Source organism: Heterodontus francisci, chromosome X, assembly GCF_036365525.1.
Source record: "Heterodontus francisci isolate sHetFra1 chromosome X, sHetFra1.hap1, whole genome shotgun sequence".
Taxonomy (NCBI): Eukaryota; Metazoa; Chordata; class Chondrichthyes; order Heterodontiformes; family Heterodontidae; genus Heterodontus; species Heterodontus francisci.
This window is the reverse complement of record NC_090421.1, coordinates 3,151,981-3,174,235: the sequence shown is the minus strand read 5'-3', so window position 1 is coordinate 3,174,235 and position 22,255 is coordinate 3,151,981. Positions and strand designations below refer to the sequence as shown.

The 22,255-nt window shown below is 44.2% G+C and overlaps 1 protein-coding gene across 2 annotated transcripts in view; it reads left to right on the top strand.

The window, feature by feature from the left end:
- The first annotated feature begins 259 nt into the window (after window positions 1-259).
- Window positions 260-22,255, top strand: part of cers5 (ceramide synthase 5) — a 116,431-nt gene continuing 94,435 nt past the window's right edge. Inside the window, exon 1 of one of the 2 annotated variants that reach the window (XM_068024774.1) lies at window positions 260-605. In XM_068024774.1, the coding sequence (XP_067880875.1) occupies window positions 289-605 (317 nt within the window). In that variant the 5' untranslated portion in view covers window positions 260-288. The remainder of the gene's footprint in view (window positions 606-22,255) is intronic. The other variant, XM_068024773.1, reaches the window with a different exon arrangement.

Genomic DNA, 22,255 nt, shown 5'->3' with positions numbered 1-22,255 from the left:
ACAGATCAGCTGTACTTTTGAATATATTGCGCAATGTAGCTTGTGATGTTAAAGGAAAATCAAGTTCATGTTTTTGGATCAGTTATTGGATGTGCATGCTTGAATAATGTATTCAACAGGGGCACAATTGCCAGGCAGCATTAACAACACTTCGTCTCTCGATGGTTTATTGGTTTAAAATATTACCGGAAATGGTAGCGGTGCCTCAATAACACCTTATGAGAATATATATTGCATCGTGATGCAGCCTGCTTCATTCACAGTTCGACTAGACACTTTTCACTTTGGATGACGTTATGTAAAAAGGGCAGGGCAGGGCCCCTTGTCGGTGACGTCAGCCGGTGGTTATTAGGCAGTTCGGCGCCGCCCCGCTTGAGAGAAACAGAGTGCGAGAAAGAAGAGGAGGAGGAGGCTGAATTTGCTTCATCCACAAACATGGCCGGCTTCTCAGCCTGGTTCTGGAACGAGAGGTTCTGGCTCCCTCATAACGTCACTTGGGCCGACCTGAAGAACACAGACGGTGCCGAGTACCCGCAAGCCGGCGACCTACTCTTCGCTTTCCCGCTGGCGTTTGGCATCTTCCTCGTCCGCCTGGCGTTCGAGAGGTAAGAGAAGGAGGGGTGGAAATGGGGGAAGGGAGATGGCGCCGTGACTGACAGGGGCGCTGTGGTCAATCGTACGTTGCTCGATCAGTTCTAAGGTTCCGCCCCCTAGGGGGGGGGGGGGGGGTTAGGGGACGTTGATTGGCTTGTTGTGGTTCTTCGGTTGTCAGCCGCGCGTTGAATTCGCGCTACCCGTTCGTCCCCTTGCGCTGTCAGTCATTAAAGGGATCTGTCGGTGAGGAGTGGGAGGACTTGAGGAGGAAGTGTGTCCAGTAAGTCCTGTGATTCTTGAAGCAGCATTCATTCGAACACTTTGCAGCCAAATGTGTTCTTGGTAAATACTTGTCCAACAGGGCAACAGTTCAGGCAATTGTGTTCCAATGTCAACTTTTATTGAAATAATGAACAGAACAATTAGGATAAATAATATTTTAGAACACCTGTCTTGAAATCATTCTTTAAAAAAAATTGTTTGAGCCATCCACTTTTTCTGCGTGGGTAACCTACTCCCAAAGTTTACGTCCACTGACTAACTACTAGTTGGTGCAGGTGGATGGTCTGTAGTGATGTGACCTCTAATCTCTGACTAAAGTCAAGAACTCACTGATTGTAGGTAAACATTGTCTTACTGGTCTGTAGCACAGGGTGTTCGTAGGTGGTACGTCAGTACCTTCCTCAAAGCACCTATACATTGAATGTGAGAGAATTCTGACAGGTCTGTGGTATCTTTTCTACCATCTGGTCTCCACTTACTTCAATATGTGCAGTCTCCAACTGGCCTTGATTTCCGAGTGACAATGAGACTGGCATGTGGAGGTCTTTGGTTTCTATTTGAGTGCTGTTCTCCTGGGGCCCCTATTTGAATGTTAGAATGTTCTGTAAGCTCTCTAAAGCTGCAGTGTACCACAATAATGACTTGTTTCTTTTACCCTCCTGGTATTATTTACTGACTAGCTCAAATACAAATATTATTATCATATTCAACTACTCCCTTGTTGGCTCAATGGGGAAGCCTACTTTGGTACTGAGCCATGCACAATGGAAGGCTGTAGGTTTGATCCCTGGTTTGTGCAAAGTTACCATTGGCTGTGGTGGGCACTATGATTGGCTTTATTGTCCCCAAGCTGGGGAGAAGAAAATGAGAAAAATGGTCAATTTGGGTTACCCAATTCTGGTTGCTATTCAGTGAACTCTGCATGTTTAGTGAAGGCAGGATTGGGCTTGTGATTTGCTTCTGATTAAAGAACTTTCCAATATTTACTATCTAGGCAAGCACCTATGGCACTGTATCCCAGCAAGTGTTGCTCCTTCAAGAGCACAAACTGGGAGGAAGGAAAAGGAGAATAGAGAAGGTATATTAAGTTTTGGAAGGGTGTGATTTGAGTGCTTATGTCTGACTATATAACTGGCAGGAACCTGGACTTGGGGACATGATCAGTGTGTAAGTGCTGGAGCTTTACTTTACAGACTGACTTCTGTTGTTTGTACAGTAAGCAAATCCCCAGATATAGTGATTCAGTCCAATTTGGCTCAGTATCCCTGTTGGTTTGAGGTAAGTGGAATACAGCTTTGTGTAACATGTTGGGGTGTCTCTGATCATAGCCCTCCAGATTTAGTATAGAATGTTCCGATTTAGAGATTGTTCAAATTCTACCCTTTTTTTGCTTTTTCTGAGGGGTGGGGGAGGAAAAATAAGGAAGATTGAGGGAGATCTACCAATTCTTGGATAGACTGTCTGTCTTTTCCAAAAAATGCTCCGAATAAGGCAAAAGAGAACGAATGCTGACCTGTTCACCTTGCAAAATGTCTTCTGTTGACCATGGTGGATTGACACTGTAGAATGCAAGTGTTGCGGTGGGAGGGTTCTGAAAAATGGCAAGCTTTAGAGAAGTAATGTTCAGGATTGCTCAATCTAAATGACTTCACTTTGAAACTGGTGTATAACCTTCCTGACCCATCTTGGCAATTTCCTCCCCACCCCTACAATATTTATTTATCCTGGACTGTGGTTCCATGGTTGCCAGCAGACCCTGGTAATGCCAATTGTGTGTTGGCAAACAGTCTGAACAACAAAGGCACTGCAGCTGCACCAGATCTGCTCTTCATGTAATTTCTACACATGTACTTTCCAGCAGTGGGTCATTAGATTAGAATGTGAGGGAATGCTGGTTGGGTTCCCCCACCTCCCTTCCGAGCCCAGGTGTGTGGAGGGAAATTGCCTTGCCCACCACCTTGTTGGCTGAGATCAACTGACAGCACAGACCAGGGGTTGATCTTTGAATCTTCCTGGTCTGTATTACACCAGACAATGAGTGTACCAACCAAGAGTATCTAGTTTTGAATCTTGGTGACTTTGGTTTGGGATTGCTTACTATATGTGCAGTCAGTAATGGACCAGGGAAACTGTGACAACTTTGTTTGAAGATTGTATGTTGAACAGTTTGATCTGCACTTGGAAACAAAAACTTGTGGTCCACAGGAGTGGTTGATCAAGCTCATTCTTTCTCAAACACTTTTCTGGAAGCATTCCAGAAATGAAATATCTGCCTTTTTTCCAGTTTGTCTAAAGCCTGTACAAGATTTTTTTATGTGTAGGCATGTATGAGCAGGATGTGAATCTCATCAGAAAGCATTTGCAAATCATTAAGGGAGTCCCACTGTTAGACATCCTGTCGGTCTGCCATAAAACTGTTTTGAGCGCCTCATGCTTTTTTATTTAATTCCTTCATTACACTTATTTTGTCTATTGGTTGAACAGTAAACATATTTGAGTGATATTTAATAGTCTAAATTAATTGCCTCCCATTGTTCCTGCTACCAGTGTTAGAAAGTTCAACATACAAGTTGCTCAGCTACAACCCTAGATTTGAAAGTCAAAATCTGTAGTTGTCCTGCTGGGTCTTTTTCTAGTTGGTCAAAGCTTGTTATATACCCACTTTTTATTTTGGTGAAACCATGGAATGCTTGTCTTTATGTGCACTTTATTTTGAAATGGCCAGATTGTGTGGATCATGAAGTGCTCTTCAGTGGCCATTCATACAGCTACTTGATAGCCTGAGTGACTGCTGATGAAACTCCTAAGCTTAGATGGACAGGTTCAAATGTTGGGTAGCCCCAGGCCTTCTGGCTGGTGGTAGAGTGTGGAATTGTTCGAGCTATGGATGAAGCAGGTGACTCCTCTCCAAGTTTAAAATGAGCAGTGAATTTGCACCCTGAGGAAATGATTCTGAATTGTTCATTTCACCAAGCACCCAAATTAAATTTCCCAGATTTTTTTTTTTCTCTAGCCAGATTGGTCTGGGTTTTAATCTGGTTATTTGCTTCTTCTGTAGTTTTGGCTAGGGTGAAGAGTGTACATTGGTATCATGATTGTGTGGGACAGGCTAGATGGACAAGAGGGCTTTTATCTGTCCATCATTGCTCATAGACTGAACCAGTACACAACTCAAAATGAGGCAATACTGGGGAGACAGTGGCATAGTTCTTTTGGGCCTCCTTATCTCGAGAGACAATGGATACGCGCCTGGAGGTGGTCAGTGGTTTGTGAAGCAGCGCCTGGAGTGGCTATAAAGGCCAATTCTGGAGTGACAGGCTCTTCCACAGGTGCTGCAGAGAAATTTGTTTGTTGGGGCTGTTGCACAGTTGGCTCTCCCCTTGCGCCTCTGTCTTTTTTCCTGCCAACTACTAAGTCTCTTCGACTCGCCACAATTTAGCCCTGTCTTTATGGCTGCCCGCCAGCTCTGGCGAATGCTGGCAACTGACTCCCACGACTTGTGATCAATGTCACACGATTTCATGTCGCGTTTGCAGACGTCTTTATAACGGAGACATGGACGGCCGGTGGGTCTGATACCAGTGGCGAGCTCGCTGTACAATGTGTCTTTGGGGATCCTGCCATCTTCCATGCGGCTCACATGGCCAAGCCATCTCAAGCGCCGCTGACTCAGTAGTGTGTATAAGCTGGGGGTGTTGGCCGCTTCAAGGACTTCTGTGTTGGAGATATAGTCCTGCCACCTGATGCCAAGTATTCTCCGAAGGCAGCGAAGATGGAATGAATTGAGACGTCGCTCTTGGCTGGCATACGTTGTCCAGGCCTCGCTGCCGTAGAGCAAGGTACTGAGGACACAGGCCTGATACACTCGGACTTTTGTGTTCCGTGTCAGTGCGCCATTTTCCCACACTCTCTTGGCCAGTCTGAACATAGGAGTGGAAGCCTTACCCATGCGCTTGTTGATTTCTGCATCTAGAGACAGGTTACTGGTGATAGTTGAGCCTAGGTAGGTGAACTCTTGAACCACTTCCAGAGCGTGGTCGCCAATATTGATGGATGGAGCATTTCTGACATCCTGCCCCATGATGTTCGTTTTCTTGAGGCTGATGGTTAGGCCAAATTCATTGCAGGCAGACGCAAACCTGTCGATGAGACTCTGCAGGCATTCTTCAGTGTGAGATGTTAAAGCAGCATCGTCAGCAAAGAGGAGTTCTCTGATGAGGACTTTCCGTACTTTGGACTTCGCTCTTAGACGGGCAAGGTTGAACAACCTGCCCCCTGATCTTGTGTGGAGGAAAATTCCTTCTTCAGAGGATTTGAACGCATGTGAAAGCAGCAGGGAGAAGAAAATCCCAAAAAGTGTGGGTGCGAGAACACAGCCCTGTTTCACACCACTCAGGATAGGAAAGGGCTCTGATGAGGAGCCACCATGTTGAATTGTGCCTTTCATATTGTCATGGAATGAGGTGATGATACTTAGTAGCTTTGGTGGACATCCGATCTTTTCTAGTAGTAATGTCACTACTAGTAATCCAGAGGCACAGGCTAAAGCCCAGGGGACATTGGTTCAAATCGCACCTTGTCATCTGGTGGAATTAAAGTTCAATTAATCAATAAACCAACTTCAGCTGTTTCATCAATGACCTTCCTTCAATCATAATGTCAGAAGTGGGGTGTTTGCTGATTGTGCAATGTTCAGCACCATTCACAACTCCTCAGATACTGAAGCAGTCTGTGTAGAAATGCAGCAAGACCTGGACAATATCCAGGTTTGGGCTGATAAGTGGCAAGTAACATTTGTGCCACATAAGTGCTAGGCAATGACCATTTGAATTGGAACATTACAGCGCAGTACAGGCCCTTCGGCCCTCGATGTTGCGTCGACCTGTGAAACCATCTGACCTACACTATTCCATTTTCATCCATATGTCTATCCAATGACCACTTAAATGCCCTTAAAGTTGGCGAGTCTACTACTGCTGCAGGCAGGGTGTTCCACGCCCCTCTGAGTAAAGAAACTACCTCTGACATCTGTCCTATATCTATCACCCCTCAACTTAAAGCTATGTCCCCTCGTGTTTGCCATCACCATCCGAGGAAAAAGACTCTCACTATCCACCCTATCTAACCCTCTGATTATCTTATATGTCTCTATTAAGTCACCTCTCCTCCTCCTTCTCTCCAACGAAAACAACCTCAAGTCCCTCAGCCTTTCCTCGTAAGACCTTCCCTCCAGACCAGGCAACATCCTAGTAAATCTCCTCTGCAGCCTTTCCAAAGCTTCCACATCCTTCCTATAATGCGGTGACCAGAACTGCACGCAATACTCCAGGTGCGGTCTCACCAGAGTTTTGTAGAGCTGCAACATGACCTCGTGGCTCCGAAACTCGATCCCCCTACTAATAAAAGCTAACACACCATATGCCTTCTTAACAGCCCTATTAACCTGGGTAGCAACCTTCAGGGACCATCTCCAACAAGAGAGAATCTAACCATTTTCCCTTGACATTCAATGGCATGACAATCACTGAATCCCCCACTATCAACATCCTGAGGATTGCCATTGATCAGAAACTGAACTGGAGTAGCCATATAAATACCATGGCTACAAGAGCAGGTCAGAAGCTGCTGGGAATCCTGTGGCAAGTAACTCGCCTCCTTACTCCCCAAAGCCTATACACCATCTACAAGGCACAAGTCAGGAGTGTGATGGAATACTCTCCACTTGCCTGGATGGGTGCAGCTCCAACAACACTCAAGAAGCTCGACACCATCCAGGACAAAGCAGCCTGCTTGATTGGCACCCCATCTACAAACATTCACTCCCTTCACCACTGATGCACAGTGGCAGCAGTGTGTACCATCTACAAGATGCACTGCAGCAACACACCAAGGCTTCTTTGACAGCACCTTCCAAACCCGCTACCTCCACTTCCTAGAAGGACAAGGGCAGCAGTTGCATGGGAACACCACCACCTGCAAGTTTTTCTTCAAGCTGCACACCATCCTAACTTGGAAGTATATCGCCATTCCTTCACGGTCGCTGGGTCAAAATCCTGGAACTCCCTTCCTAACAGCATTGTGGGTGTATCTACCCCACATGGACTGCAGCAGTTCAAGAAGGCAGCTCATCACCACCTTCTCGAGCAATTTGGGATTGGCAATAAATGCTGGCCTTATTAGTATGCCCATAATCCCACAAACAAAAATTGAAAGCGAGTCTCCATAATGGTGCAATGAAACCATCATTGATTGTCATTTAAAAAAAAAAAAAAATCTGGTTCACTAATGTCCTTTTAGGGAAGGACATTTGCTGTCATTGCCTGGTCTGACCTACATGTGACTCCAGACCCACAGCAATGTGGTTGACTATTGACTGTCCTCTGAAATGGCCTTGCAAGTTCTGCACTGGGGCCTCAACCTTTTACAATTTATATAAATGACTTGGATGAAGGGACTGGAGGTATGGTTGCTAAACTTGCTGATGACACAAAGAAAGATAGAAACTAGGAGCAGGCCATTCGGCCCTTTGAGCCTGCTCCACCATTCATTATGATCATGACTGATCATCCAACTCTGTAACCTGTACTGGCTTTCCCCCCCCCCCCCCCCCCCCCCCAATATCCTTTGATCCCTTTCGCCCCAAGAGCTATATCTAACTCCTTCTTGAAAACATACAATGTTTTGGCCTCAACTGCTTTCTGTGGTAGTGAATTCCACAGGCTCACCACTCTCTGGGTGAAGAAATTTCTCCATCTCAGTCCTGAAAGGTTTACCCCGTATCCTTCGACTATGACCCCTGGTTCTGGACTCCCCCCACCATCGGGAACATCCTTCCTGCATCTACCCTGTCAAATCCTATTAGAATTTTATAGGTTTCTATGAGATTCCCCCCCCCCCCCCCCCCCCCCTCACTCTTCTGAACTCCAGCGAATATAATCCTAACCGACTCAATCTCTCCTCCTAAGTCAGTCCAGTCATCCCAGGAATCAGTCTGGTAAACCTTCGCTGCACTCTCTATAGCAAGAAAATCCTTCCTCAGATAAGGAGACCAAAACTGCACACAATATTCCAGGTGTGGCCTCACCGAAGGCCCTGTATAATTGCAGCAAGACATCCCTGCTCCTGTACTCAAATCCTCTCTCTATGAAGGCCAACATATCATTTGCCTTTTTTACCGCCTGTTGCACTTGCATGCTTACCTTCAGCAACTGGTGTATGAACACCCAGGTCTCGTTGCACGTTCCCCTCTGTTTATAGCCATTTAGATAATCTGCCTCCCTGTATTTGCTACCAAATTGGATAACTTCACATTTATCCACAGTAGACTGCATCTGCCGTACATTTGTCCACTTGCTCAACTTGTCCAAATCACCCTGAAGCCTCTCTGCATCCTCCTCACAACTCACCCTCCCACCCAGTTTTGTGTCATCTGCAAATTTGGAGATATTACATTTAGTTCCCTCATCTAAATCATTAATATATATTGTGAATAGCTGGGATCCTAGCACCAATCTTTGCGGTACCCCACTAGTCACTGCCTGCCATTCGGAAAAAGACCCGTTTATTCCTGCTCTCTGTTTCCTGTCTGCCAACCAATTTTCTATCTATCGCAAAACACTACCCCCCAATCCCATGTGCTTTAATTTTGCACTCTAACCTCTTATGTGGGACTTTGTCAAAAACCTTCTGAAAGTCCAAATAAATCGCATTCACTGGCTTCCCCTCATCAACTCTACTAGTTATATCCTCGAAGAATTCTAGTAGATTTGTCAAGCAACTTTCGTAAATCCATGCTGACTCTGTCCGATTCTACCACTTTTCTCCAAGTGCGGAAGGAAAATAACTTGTGAAGAGGACACAAGGAGGCTACAAAGGGATATAGATAGGTTAAGTGAGTGGGCAAAGACTTGGCAAATGGAGTATAATGTAGGAAAGTGTGAAATTGTCCACTTTGGCAGGAAGAATAAAAAAGAAGCACATTATCTAAATGGTGAGAGATTGCAGAGCTCCGATGCAGAGGGATCTGGGTGTCCTAGTGCATGAATTGCAAAAAGTTAGTGTGCAGGTACAGCGTGTAATTAGGAAAGCTAATAGAATGTTTATCACGAGGGGGATTGAATACAGAAGTAGGGAGGTTATGCTTCAGCTATACAGGGCATTGGTGAGACCACATCTGGAGTACTGTGTACAGTATTGATCTTATTTAAGGAAGGATGTGAGTGCATTAGAAGCAGTTCAGAGAAGGTTTACTAGACTAATACCCGGAATGGACGGGCTGTCTTATGAGGAAAGTTTGGACAGGCTAGGCTTGTATCCGCTGGAATTTAGAGTAAGAGGCGACTTGATTGAAACATATAAGATCCTGAGGGGTCTTGACAGGGTGGATGTTGAAAGGATGTTTCTTCTTGTGGTAAATCTCAAACTAGGTCACCTATTTAAGACATTTTTTCGAGGGTTGTGTGTCTTTGGAATTCTCTTCCTCAAAAGGCGGTGGAAGCAGAGTCTTTGAATATTTTTAAGGCAGCGGTAGATAGATTCTTGATAAGGGGGTGAAAGGTTATTGGGGGTAGGTGGAAATGTGGAGTAATCAGCTCAGCTATGAATTTATTGAATGGCGGGGCAGATTTGCAGGGCCGAGTGGCTTACTCCTCCTAATTCGTATGTTTGTATGTTCATAAGTTATCAAGGGTAGTTAGGAATGGGGAACCAATGTTGGCCTTGCCCACATCCCATGAAAGAATTAAAAAAAAAAAAAAATATAATTATTTTTGTGCTGTATCTTGATTTGTGTAGTGAGACCAACAGAAATGGAAACCTTAAGTTTTTTTTATCTAGTGGGGAGACGAGATAGAGGATTGATGTGCTCTGGAGTAGCAGAAAGTGATTTAGGCCAGTAATTGTTTGTTCAGTGAGTTTCTGTTCCCAACTGGACCACGTGGGGCTGCAGTAAGGGTTGGAACTTATCTGCCTGGCTTCTACCATTTTAGGAAGTGGTATATGAAATGGACCCTAAACAGGCAAAGAAATGAAGCAGGAAGGCAGCAAAGGACAGCAAGAAACTCCCTTTCATGGATGAAAAAGTAAAGAAACCAATAATTGGTGTCTCCCTCCTTAAATGATATGAGCTGTGTAGGCATTGTAAACACAATATGTGCCATATTGTCATGTAAAAGGCAAGAGTAACAATCTAATAGCCTGGTGATTATAGCACTATAACTGTTTTATAATGTCTAAAAGGGAGAAAATGAATGTAACATATTCCATGTTTTGAAGTCCTTGAACTGTAACTGACAGGGAAATGATAACCCTGTCCTTCTGTACTGTCTTGAAGAACTGCAAGCACAGAGGTCAACCAATCTCAAACACTGCAGTGTTGATTGAACAAGTAAATATTTAGCAATTATGAACGTTTAAGTGATTAGCGTGCATTGGAGTAAAAGCAAAATACTGCAGATGCTGGAAATCTGAAATAAAAACAGAAAGTGCTGGAAATACTCAGCAGGTCAGGCAGCATCTGTGGAGAGAGAAGCAGAGTTAATGTTTCAGATCAGTGACCTTTCCTCAGAACTGGCAGAGGTAAGAAAAGTGTTGGGTTTTAAGCAAGTGAAGGAAGAGGAAATTAACGCAATAGTGAGGAAAGATATTGGCTCTGACGATGTGGAATCTGTATGGGTAGAGGTGAGAAACACTAAGGGGCAAAAAACATTAGTGGGTGTTGTATATAGACCCCCAAACTGTAGTGGTGATGTTGGGAATGGCATTAAACAGAAAATTAGAGATGCATGTGACAAAAGAACATCTGTAATTATGGGTGACCTTAATCTGCATGTAGATTGGGCAAATCAAATTAGTCACAATACCGTAGAGGAGGAATTCTTGGAGTGTATACAGGATGGTTTTCTGGACTAATGCGTTGAGGAACCAACTAGAGAACAGACCATCCTAGACTGAGTATTGTGTAATGAGAGAGGAATAATTGACAATCTAGTGGTGCGAGACCCCTTTGGGACGAGCGACCATAATATGATAGAGTTCTTCATCAAGATGGAGAGTGGCGTTGTTGATTCTGAGACCAGGGTCCTGAATCTTAGTAAAGGAAACTACGGAGGTATGAGGCGCGAGTTGGCCATGACGGATTGGGAAACATTACTTAAAGGGATGACGGTGGATAGGCAATAGCAAACATTTAGAGCGCATGGATGAACTGCAACAATTGTTTGTCTGGCGCAAAAGTAAAATGGGAAAAGTAGCCAAACCATGGCTTACAAGGGAAATTAGAGATGGCATTTGATCCAAGGAAGAGGCATATAAATTTGCCAGAAAAAACAGACTTGAGGATTGGGATCAGTTTAGAATTCAGCAAAGGAGGACCAAGGGATTGATTAAGAAGGGGAAAATAGAGTACGAGAGCAAGCTTGCGGGGAACATAAAAACTGACTGTAAAAGTTTCTATAGGTATGTGAAGAGAAAAAGATTGGTGAAGACAAATGTAGGTCCCTTACAGTCAGAAACAGGGGAATTTATTATGGGGCATAAAGAAATGGCTGACCAACTAAATGCATACTTTGGTTCTGCCTTCACAAAGGAGGACACCAATATCATACCAGAAATGTTGGGGAACACTGGGCTTAGTGAGAGAGAGGAACTGAAAGAAATCAGTATTAGTAGAGAAATGGCGTTGGGGAAATTGATGGGATTGAAGGCCGATAAATCCCCAGGGCCTGATGATATGCATCCCAGTGTACTTGCAGAAATGGCCCTAGAAATAGTGGATGCATTGGTGGTCATCGTTCCAGAGTCTATAGAATCTTGGAAAATTCCTACAGATTGGAGGGTAGCTAATGTAACCCCACTATTTAAAAAGGGAGGTAGAGAGAAAGCAGGGAATTATAGACCAGTCAGCCTGACGTTGGTAATGGGGGAAAATTCCAGAGTCCATTATCAAAGATTTCATAGCAGAGCACTTGGAGAACAGTGGTAGAATCGGACAGAGTCAGCATGGATTTACGAAAGGGAAATCATGCTTGACAAATCTACTGGAATTTTTTAAGGATGCAACTAGTAGAGTTGATGAGGGGGAGCCAGTGAATGTGGCTTATTTGGACTTTCAGAAGGCTTTCGACAAGTCCCACAAGAGATTTGCATGTAAAATTAAAGCGTGTGGGATTGGGGGTAGTGTATTGTGATGGATAGAAAATTGTTTCCTGTCTGCCAACCAAAGAGTAGGGATAAATGGGTCTTTTTCCAAATGGCAGGCAGTGACCAGTGGGGTACCGCAGGGATCGGTGCTAGGACCCCAGTTATTCACAATATACATTAATGATTTAGATGAGGGAACTAAATGTAATATCTCCAAATTTGCAGATGACACAAAACTGGGTGGGAGGGTGAGTTGTGAGGAGGATGCAGAGAGGCTTCAGGGTGACTTGGACATGTTAAGTGAGTGGCAGGTACAGTATAATGTGGATAAAAAATTTTTTTTTATTCATTCATGGGATGTGGGCGATGCAGGCCAGGCCAGCATTTATTTATTTTATTTATTTAGAGATACAGCACTGAAACAGGCCCTTCGGCCCACCAGGTCTGTGCCGACCATCAACCACCCATTTATACTAATCCTACATTAATCCCATATTCCTACCACATCCCCACCTTCCCTCCATTCCCCTACCACCTACCTATACTAGGGGCAATTAAAAATGGCCAGTTTACCTATTAACCTGCAATTCTTCGGCTGTGGGAGGAAACCGGAGTACCCGGCGAAAACCCACACGGTCACAGGGAGAACTTGCAAACTCCGCACCGGCAGTACCCAGAATTGAACCCGGGTCGCTAGAGCTGTGAGGCTGTGGTGCTAACCACTGTGCCGCCATGAACCTGTGAAGTGAACCTTCTCTGAACTGCTAATGCAATTATATCCTTATTTCTTAAGTAAAGAGACCAAAACTGTGCACAGTACTCCAGATGTGGTCTCACCAAAGCCCTGAACAACTCTAGCAAAACTTCCCTATTTTTATATTCCATTCCCGTTGCAATAAACAACATTCCAATTGCCTTCCTAATTACTTGCTGTACTTGCATACTAACTTATTGCCCATCCCTAATTGCCCTTGAGAAGGTGATGGGTGGTGAGCTACCTTCTTGAACTGCTGCAGTCCATTTGGTGTAGGTACACCCACAGTGCTGTTAGGAAGGGAGTTCCAGGATTTTGACCCAGCGACAGTGAAGGAACGGCGATATAGTTCCAAGTCAGGATGGTGTGTGACTTGGACGGGAACTTGCAGGTGGTGGTGTTCCCATGTATTTGCTGCCCTTGTCCTTCTAGTTGGTAGAGGTCGCAGGTTTGGAAGGTGCTGTCTAAGGAGCCTTAGTAAATTGCTGCAGTGCATCTTGCAGATGGTACACACTGCTGCCACTGTGCGTCAGTGGTGAAGGGAGTGAATGTTTATAGTTGGGGTGCCAATCAAGCGGGCTGCTTTGTCCTGGATGGTGTCGAGCTTCTTGAGTGTTGTTGGAGCTGCACCCAACCAGGCAAGTGGAGAGTATTCCATCACACTCCTGACTTGTGCCTTGTAGATGGTGGACAGGCTTTAGGGAGTCAGGAGGTGAGTTACTCGCTGCAGGATTCCTAGCCTCTGACCTGCTCTTGTAGCCATGGTTTTTATATGGCTACTGCAGTTCAGTTTCTGGTCAATGGTAACCCCTAGGATGTTGATAGTGGGGGATTAAGTGATGGTAATGCCATTGAATGTCAAGGGGAGATGGTTAGATTCTCTCTCGTTGGAGATGGCCATTGCCTGGCACTTGTGTGGCGCGAATGTTACTTGTGAGGTTATCCACTTTGGTAGCAAAAACAGGAAGGCAGATTATTATCTGGCTAGAAACAGAGGGGAATATGCAGCGATCCTGAGTGTTCTCGTACACCAGTCGCTGAAGGTAAGCATGCAGGTGCAACTGGCGGTAAAAAAGGCAAATGGTATGTTGGCCTTCATAGCGAGAGGTTTCGAGTACAGAAGCAGGGCTGTCTTGCTGCTATTATACAGGGCCTTGGTGAGGCCACACCTGGAATATTGTAGAGGAATTATCTGGAGGAAGGATGTTCTTGCTATAGAGGGAGTGCAGTGAAGGTTTACCAGACTGATTCCTGGGATGTTGGGTCTGACGTATGAAGAGAGATTGAGTCGGTTAGGATTATATTCGCTGGAGTTCAGAAGAGTGAGGGGGATTTCATAGAATCATATAAAATTCTAACAGGACTTGACAGGGTAGATGCAGGAAGGATGTTCCCGATGGCGGGGGAGTCCAGAACCAGGGGTCATAGTCTAAGGATATGGGGTAAACCTTTCAGGACTGAGATGAGGAGAAATTTCTTCACCCAGAGAGTGATGAGCCTGTGGAATTTGCTACCACAGAAAGCAGTTGAGGCCAAAACATTGATTGTTTTCAAAAAGGAGTTAGATATTGCTCTTGGTTCTAAAGGGATCGAAGGATATGGGGGGGAAAGCAGGAAAAGGTTACTGAGTTGGATGATCAGCCATGATCATAATGAATGGCGGAGCAGGCTTGAAGGGCCGAATGGCCTACTCCTATTTTCTATGTTTCTATGTTAAGGAGGGTGGTGGGGAAGAGAACAAAAGGTAACGTGTGTGATGGGGCAGAGGGCAGGAGAGATTAAATAACTAAGCTGTCATGGGACAAAGGCAAAGAGAATGTCAATGGTTGTGGTGAAAGATAAAGCATTAGTCTAGAGAGAGTGTTAATAGCAGAGTAATGAACAGCTCTGTCCAAAAACACATCAAAAATAGGCACATGGTTAAAAAATAAAATTTTTATAAAAGGCCAGTCATGCTCTGAAATTGTTGAGCTCAAGGTTGAGTTTGCGAGGCTGTAGAGTGCCTAATTGAAAGATCAGGTGCTGCTTCTCGAGCTTGCGTTAATGTTCATTGGAACACTGCAGCAGGCCGTGTGCGTAATGGCGGAGGATGATCCTTTGGATCTGGAGGCTGGTGGGGTGGAAAGTGAGGACAAGGGGAACCCTATCACAGTTCTGGGAGGGGAGGGAGTGAGGGTAGAAGTGTGGAAAATGGGTTGGACACTGTTGAGGGCCCCGTCCTCCACAGTGGGAGGGATTCCTCAGTTGAGGAGAAAGGATGACCTGTCTGATGCATCTGTTCTGATGTGACCTTCCACAACAGTGTTTCTGAGACAGAGAAATTGGGAGAATGGGATGGAGTCTTCACAGGAAACCAGGTGTGAAGAAGTGTAGTTAAGGTAGCTGTGGGAGTCGGTGGGCTTATAATGAATAGTAGTGGATAGTCAACCGCAGAGATGAAAACCAAGAAGTCGGGGAAGGGAAGTGTTGGAGATGCTCCATGTAAAGGTGAGAGAAGGGTGGAATTTGGCAAAGGCCAATCCTGCAGTTCTGATGAAGGGTCACTGGCCTGAAACGTTAACTCTGCTTCTCACTCCACGGATTCTGCCTGACCTGAGTATTTCCAGCACTTTTTTATTTTATTTTGGGTTTGCAGGATGCATTCACTGTCAGACACATTAACCACCTTAAATATACAGCTTATACACATGGTAAGATGCAATAGCATACAAGGGCAGCACAGTGGCGCAGTGGGTAGCACCGCAGCCTCACAGCTCCAGCGACCCGGATTCAATTCTGGGTACTGCCTGTGCAGAGTTTGCAAGCTCTCCCTGTGACTGTGTGGATTTTCGCCGGGTGCTCCAGTTTCCTCCCACAACCAAAGACTTGCAGGTTGTTGGTAAATCGGCCATTATAAATTGCCCCTAGTTATAGGTAGGGGAATGGAGGGAAGGTGGGGATGTGGTAGGAATATGGGATTAATGTAGGATTAGTATAAATGGGTGGTTGATGGTCGGCACAGACTCGGTGGGTCAAAGGGCCTGTTTCAGTGCTGTATCTCTAAATAAAAAAAAAGTCACCCCCACTGTTATCTTCATTCTTCATTTGTTGCCTTCTCATCCTAGCTCAATCGAACTTGTTTGTGTTTTATTCGTACATGATCTATGTTTTCTTTCTATCTTTCGTTTCTCTGGGACCTGACCATTTCGATAATGGTATAATACATTTGCAAGCTTGCTTTTTTTTTCGCAAAGGGAGCTTTACTTTGTATCTAACCCTTTTTTTTTCTTTTAAGGAAGCCTTTATACCCCAGCCTCCCCCCCCCCCCCCTTTATACACGTTATATAAAATAACTGTAAGCTTGCTTGCTTCTGCTGGATGAAATGCTTCACCTATATTAACCTTCTGACTTCTACTTTTATCTGATAGCCTTAGTTTTGAAAGATGTAGGACCTGAACCAGAGGGTAAGAACAGTTTGATGTGAATTATCATCAGACTAAGGACAGGAGGGCAGGTTGTCATGAGCTGGCAGGGTGCAAATGACTTCATAGAAGAACAATAGGGATAGAGGAGTGAGATGGGAGAGATTTGCTAATGGAGGTTGGTAGGCAGAGGCAGCAGGGAATATATCCTTGATCTTTGGACCTGTTGGGGGGGTGCGGTGGAATCCAGGAGTTCCTCACATTTGGTGTTTTGATGGGAAGTGGTTGGATGACCTGATCTGCTGTGGAGGGCAGGAGGTATTTCTGCTCTCCAAGATGTCCTTTCTATTATAAATTTCAAACTGTGATGTTTTGCTTCATGCAACATGCTGCATTTGCTAAATAAATATTCCCTGGAATAGATTAGACTATATTGTTTTTCTTCAATGGCTCTCTAAGAAGGTTAGTCCAAGCCTTTACCTTGCTTTGTTCTTTTTTAAAAAGAAAAAGGATTACTTTCGCTGCTCTGAACATTATTTTTTTCTGGAGTTTTGTTTGCTCAGTAACTTTCCATTGATCCACAGGTGTAGAAGAAGGCTGGTTCTTGCAAACTGGTACATGCTTTGCTGTCAGCCATTAAAAGAAAAATAAATCCTCTCTTGCTCCAAAATGTGACTGACTGTCTTAAGTCAGAAGGAAGGTATCCTTCTTACAAGATGAGTTTTCTCACTAGATTGCTTGCATGCAATAACACTGGTACATGGTGGGAGCTATAAGTTATACGGCTCTAGTGGCCATTCAGTCATGCTGGTGGAATGGTGGTTTTGGGCAACCCAGTTAACTGAAGCCTCCAGCTTCTTGGACCGTCCCGATACTGAAAGTATTGTTGAGACGTTTCAAGCACACAAAAAAGAAAGAGTAACTTTTTTTTTTGTATTTTTGATTTATTTCCAGTATGTTTCTGTGTTAGTGAGAGGGTAAAGTGACCAGCAACAAGCATTTCAGGTGACTTCATTTGCTTGTATATTTTAAATATATATTCTGCTTCTCTTGCTGTACATAACAGAATAATCAGCCAATATTCCAGATTCCTCCATCACAATCTCCGGGTATGTCCTGTCCCACCAGCAAGACAGCTCCACCTAAAGGGGCGCACAGTGGTATACAGTCAGGTGGGAGCGGCCCTTCGAGTCTATTGACTCTGAGCTCCATGAAGTCTCTTGCCTTCAGAAGAAGTAAGCTCAATGGAGCCTATTGTTGATCATTCCCTCCTGCCCAGTGCACCTTCATATTGAGCATCACTGGAGGAAGCTCTCACTCCTTGATCACCATCAAGTATGTCGATTAATCTTGACTCATTGCAGAGTGTCACTGGACATGCCAGGAGCAGCACCAGGCTTATTTAGATTGAGGTGTGAATCTATTGAAATTACTGCACAGGGCTACCTGCACACTAAACCCCAAAAACAGCAGGTTTGGACAGCACTAAGTGGCCCATAACAAACCGTTCAGAACAAGATTCTGTAGCTCTGCTGCATCCAGTTGAGAATTGGTGGTGGAGAACCAGGCAAACAAGAGGTGAAAGCTCCATGAACGTTCCCATTGTGATGAAGCACTGCGACTAAAGTGTTTGTAAGTGTCTTCAGGCAAAAGTACCAATTGAATTATTTTCTTCGGCCTCTTCTTGCGGTCTCTATTGTAGCAGATATCAAATGTCCAGCCAATTTGGTTCATTCCACGCAACATTAATAAGCTGAGTGCACTGGGCAACCGAAAAAGCTATTGGCCCTGACAATATCCTGACTGTAATCTATGCGCCAGAGCTGGTCATTCCTCTAGCCAAGCTGATCCACTACAGCATCTAGTCGGCAAAGTGGAGTATTGCCCAGATATGTCCTATCCGCAAAAAGTAGGATATATTTAACCTGGCTAATTATTGCCTCCCCCCCCCCCCAACCCCCATGATCAGAATAGTGATGGAAGGAGTCATTAATGTTGTAATACTCACCAATAACTTGTTTACTGATGCTCAGTTCAACTTATGCCAGAACCACTGCAGTTCAACACCATCCAGCACGCTGATCACAGTTTATGCATTCTACTGGACACACTGCAGCAACTTGCCAAGGTTACTTTGACAGTGGCTCCCTCTGCTGTGACCTTCATCACCAAGAAGCACCAGAGCATCAAGGTTACGAGGGCACCATCACCTCCAAGTCGCACCCTATCCTAACTAGGACATGTATTGCAGTTCCCTTATTATCGCTGAGGATCTGAGCCATCATCACGAGGACTGTGGTGCTTCAGAGAAGACACATAACCACCTCCTTGGTCCGACTTGGTATGGACGATAAATATGGCCTTGCCAGTGGCACCCACCTCCTGCGAATGCCAGTTTTTAAAAACTGGCACCATGCCTTTTGATTGGCTGAAATGAAAATTAACCTGACTCTTCAGTAGCTGCAATTGAAAAGCTAATTCATAAAATAGCTCAAATTCAAAATCCTTTCTGTTGTAATTTTTTAGTTTTTTTTTCTTCAGTAACTGAAATGTCTTGCTAACATTGATGTTTCACAACCTAGTGACAAAATGGTCCCTTGCAACTTTTGAAAACCTTCATTTAATGTCTTTATTTGAAAGCTTCAGTCAAAAGCCAGGACTTCGATTTGATGTAGTCCCGATGGATCGCTATCAGTGTGCATCACCTGAGATTCTCCCTATACAAGTGGAGATTGCACAAAAGGATTTCTTTTGAATATTTCCTAAATGATTTGCAAATCAGCTGTGTGAATTTTTCACGTCAAGTTTTGCATTTTTTTAACCAAATGCTTAATGTTTTATTTGAGACTGGCATTCATTACTGTGCTTTGTTTCATTAGAATTCAAAATCAGTTAATTTTTTAGGCATTTACTTAGAATTTGAAAACCATAATTAAAATTTTAACAATTAATCTACTCCTCCTTGTGCAGTGAAATATCTAAACTTTTTTTCAAAATGAATCAAATTTTGTGTAAATATTTTGCACCAAAGACTAATTATGGGCTGTTGTGCTCTGCTTATCAGAAAAGCTTTGTTTTTGATCTGAAAGGATGATCATTTCATGTTCAAAAGATAATTATGGGCAGTTGTTTGTTTTCAGGTGGAAAACATTGAAATAATGCACTGTGAGCAAGTGAAGGCTTTTTTTTTTGGCATCTGGGCCTGGGATATTTTTGTATATCCGAGTAGCTGGTTTCAGACTAGGAAAGAGTAAAACGCACTTTATTAAATAGTCACCCGAGTGATTGTTCAGTATGGATGTTTCACAAGTGGAGTAACCACCTCTGGCTCAAATGTATTCTGGGAGGTTTCATCATGTGACATCCTGTGTTGCATATTTGTCATTCAAAAGCCTGTTTCTTCAAAACTCAAATTTGAACAGTTCTTGGGAATCTAGTTTTCATTTTAGCCAGAAGCCATTGCTCTTGCTATGATAAACCTAAAGGGACACAGACATCTGCTTTCCGTCTGTCCAGACCTGCTGGTCATTTGGTTCTGCCTTGTTGACTATGGGTATCGTGTTCCATGCATGGCTGACTGGCTCTGAATATTTCGGAGGGGATTGTACATAAACTGATGGGAGAGAGGGGAAATTTTAAGTCGAGAGATTTTGGAAACTTGTAGGTTGGGAGCTTATCTTGTGTTGGTTGTATCCCCTGCAATGTTTTTCGTCTTTCCCTTCTATCCTCTCAGTTGTATTGCTGGCAAGACTCCATTGCAGTGTGTTTACAATGGGCAACAACTAGAATCTCTTTCCAAGTGGATGTAATCAGTGGAGATTCCCATGATTAGAAGCCTAAAGTTGACAATTGACTTTGACGTTCTGACAGCTGGAAGAAGCCAGTGAACCACATGATTCATCTGATGAGCCCAACTGGGATGATTTCTGACTGATCCCCCTCTCCAAAGGGTTCCCACCAACACATTATGCAACCTTGTTCAGTTTGTTGATGGGTTTAGGAATTCCAGAGCTTGGGGCCTAGACGGTTGAAGACACAAAGGCAAATGGTGGGGGTGAAGGGAGTGAGTGGGTGCGGAAAAGGCCAGAATTGGAGAAATGCTGTTGGAGGGTTGTAGAACTGGAGTAGGAGCTTGATTGTCTTGGAGCCACAAGATGGTAGTTGGGGGATTCAAGCCTGGGATGGTGCAGGACAGTAGGAGGGTAGAGTAATAGTGATGGGTTACATTACCAAAACAGCCCATTCAGTCTAACAGGTCCTTGCTGGTGTTTATGCTCCTCTTGCCCCACTTCATCTAAACCCATCAATGTATCCTTCTAAGTAAGGGTTCGGGGCAGGGATTGGGAGGCAATATATCCAAGAAGGGAACAGTTGAAAGATGGAAGTGGAGGTGACAGGAGAGAAGCAGTCAAGAGAAAATAAATACAAATAATGAGCAGCAGTAGGAGCCTGAGGAGCAAGTCCAACAAAGGGGTAATGGAGTTCTGAAGGATGAGTGAAGTCAGCAGCCACAAGGAGCAAGCAGAAAAGCAAAAGGTTATTTGGCAGCATTGCAGCAGAATTGCGCGCAGGATGGAGACCAACAGGAATTATCTTAGTGCAGGGTGAAAAGTTCCCAGGAGGAAACAGACCAGGTAGTGGAATAGAAACAATTCTGTAGAGAATAGACTCTGTAGAAAGCAGCAGCCATAGTAAAGCCCAGAACACAGCAGAGAAATGTCCTTTGGTTCAAGGACGCATCAGGTTTCAGTCCAGGACCCAACTATAGCGAAGTGAAGCTGAGCAGCCAGCAGTGAAACGGAGGGGGGAGGGGAAACAGGCACTGTAGGTTAGAATCTGTTACATTAAAACTGGATGGATTTGAGCGGCAGAGCAGAGTCACGACAGTCCAGCCTTGCAGTGGAGTCCAGCGGAACATCATAGTCCTGATGAGACAGGATTCTGGGAAATCAAATGTGACCTGAGTTTCAATCATTTAAATAAAAACAGAAGAAGCAGGTTCAGGAGACTACCAAGTTTCTGAAAGATTTGTCCCTTCTTTAAAAAAAAAATAGTTTCCCATTGGCAGGATGATTTGTACATTGAATTGATATGGTGTTTTGTGGTCTATGCTTAGTATAAACTGGTTTCAACCAGAAAAATATTGGCATTGCATGTTTATTTGTTTGTTTCTCACAACCTTTCCTTTCTCAGCCTGACCAACCGTTTTTATTTCTTTCCTGAGAGCACTCCGTTTAGCTTGCTGCAAGTTCTGAAATGTACATCTGTGCCTTTTGATTGCAGTTGCTTTCTGTTTCACTGATACTGGTGAGGTTCTCTGGAGTAATTCACTGCTGACTTGCAGCAGGACCTGGACCTTGGATACTTGTGTCATCGTGGCTGGATGGAGTGACAAGAGCTGGAGAAATATTGGTCCTCGCCCACCTCCATTAACAGTGGATCCCCGTTCATACTACTTTAGTGAAGGGACTGGGGGAGGAAGTGGTTGCTTGGAGCTAGAGCTGAGAAACGATCTAACTGTACTCAGGCTTGAGAAAGACACAGATAAAAGTCCGAATAAAGACACCTGCCAGGATGCTAAAGTTTGTCTCAACTAACATCAGTAAGAAAACTGATTATCTGGTCATTATCACATTGCTGTTTATGGGATCATGCAGTGTGTAAATTGGCTGCCAGGTTTCCGACATTACAGCAGTGCCTACCCTTTCAAAAATGCTTTGGGGCATCCTGAGATTGAAAGGTGCTTTATAAATATTTGCTGAAGTGGGGTAGCTATTTTGTGATACCAGTCACTTTTTTAGAACTTGTGCTAAAATATGATTTGTTTTATGACCAGGTGAGAAAGGGGTCTAGGGTTTCCTCTCAGCCTTCACCTGGTCTTACTGTAATGGGGTTTAATTTTAAACAGTTTTTTTAGCTCCCCCTTGGTGAATCCTTGTTCACCGCTTTCCAATTATAAGGCAAAGAAACTAGCCAGACAGGTTTTCTTGGGTTTAAAAAAAAAAGGTTGAACTTTATTAAACTTAAACTCTAATTCGGTTAACGCCTATGGATATGCGATACGCCGATGCTAGCATGCATACA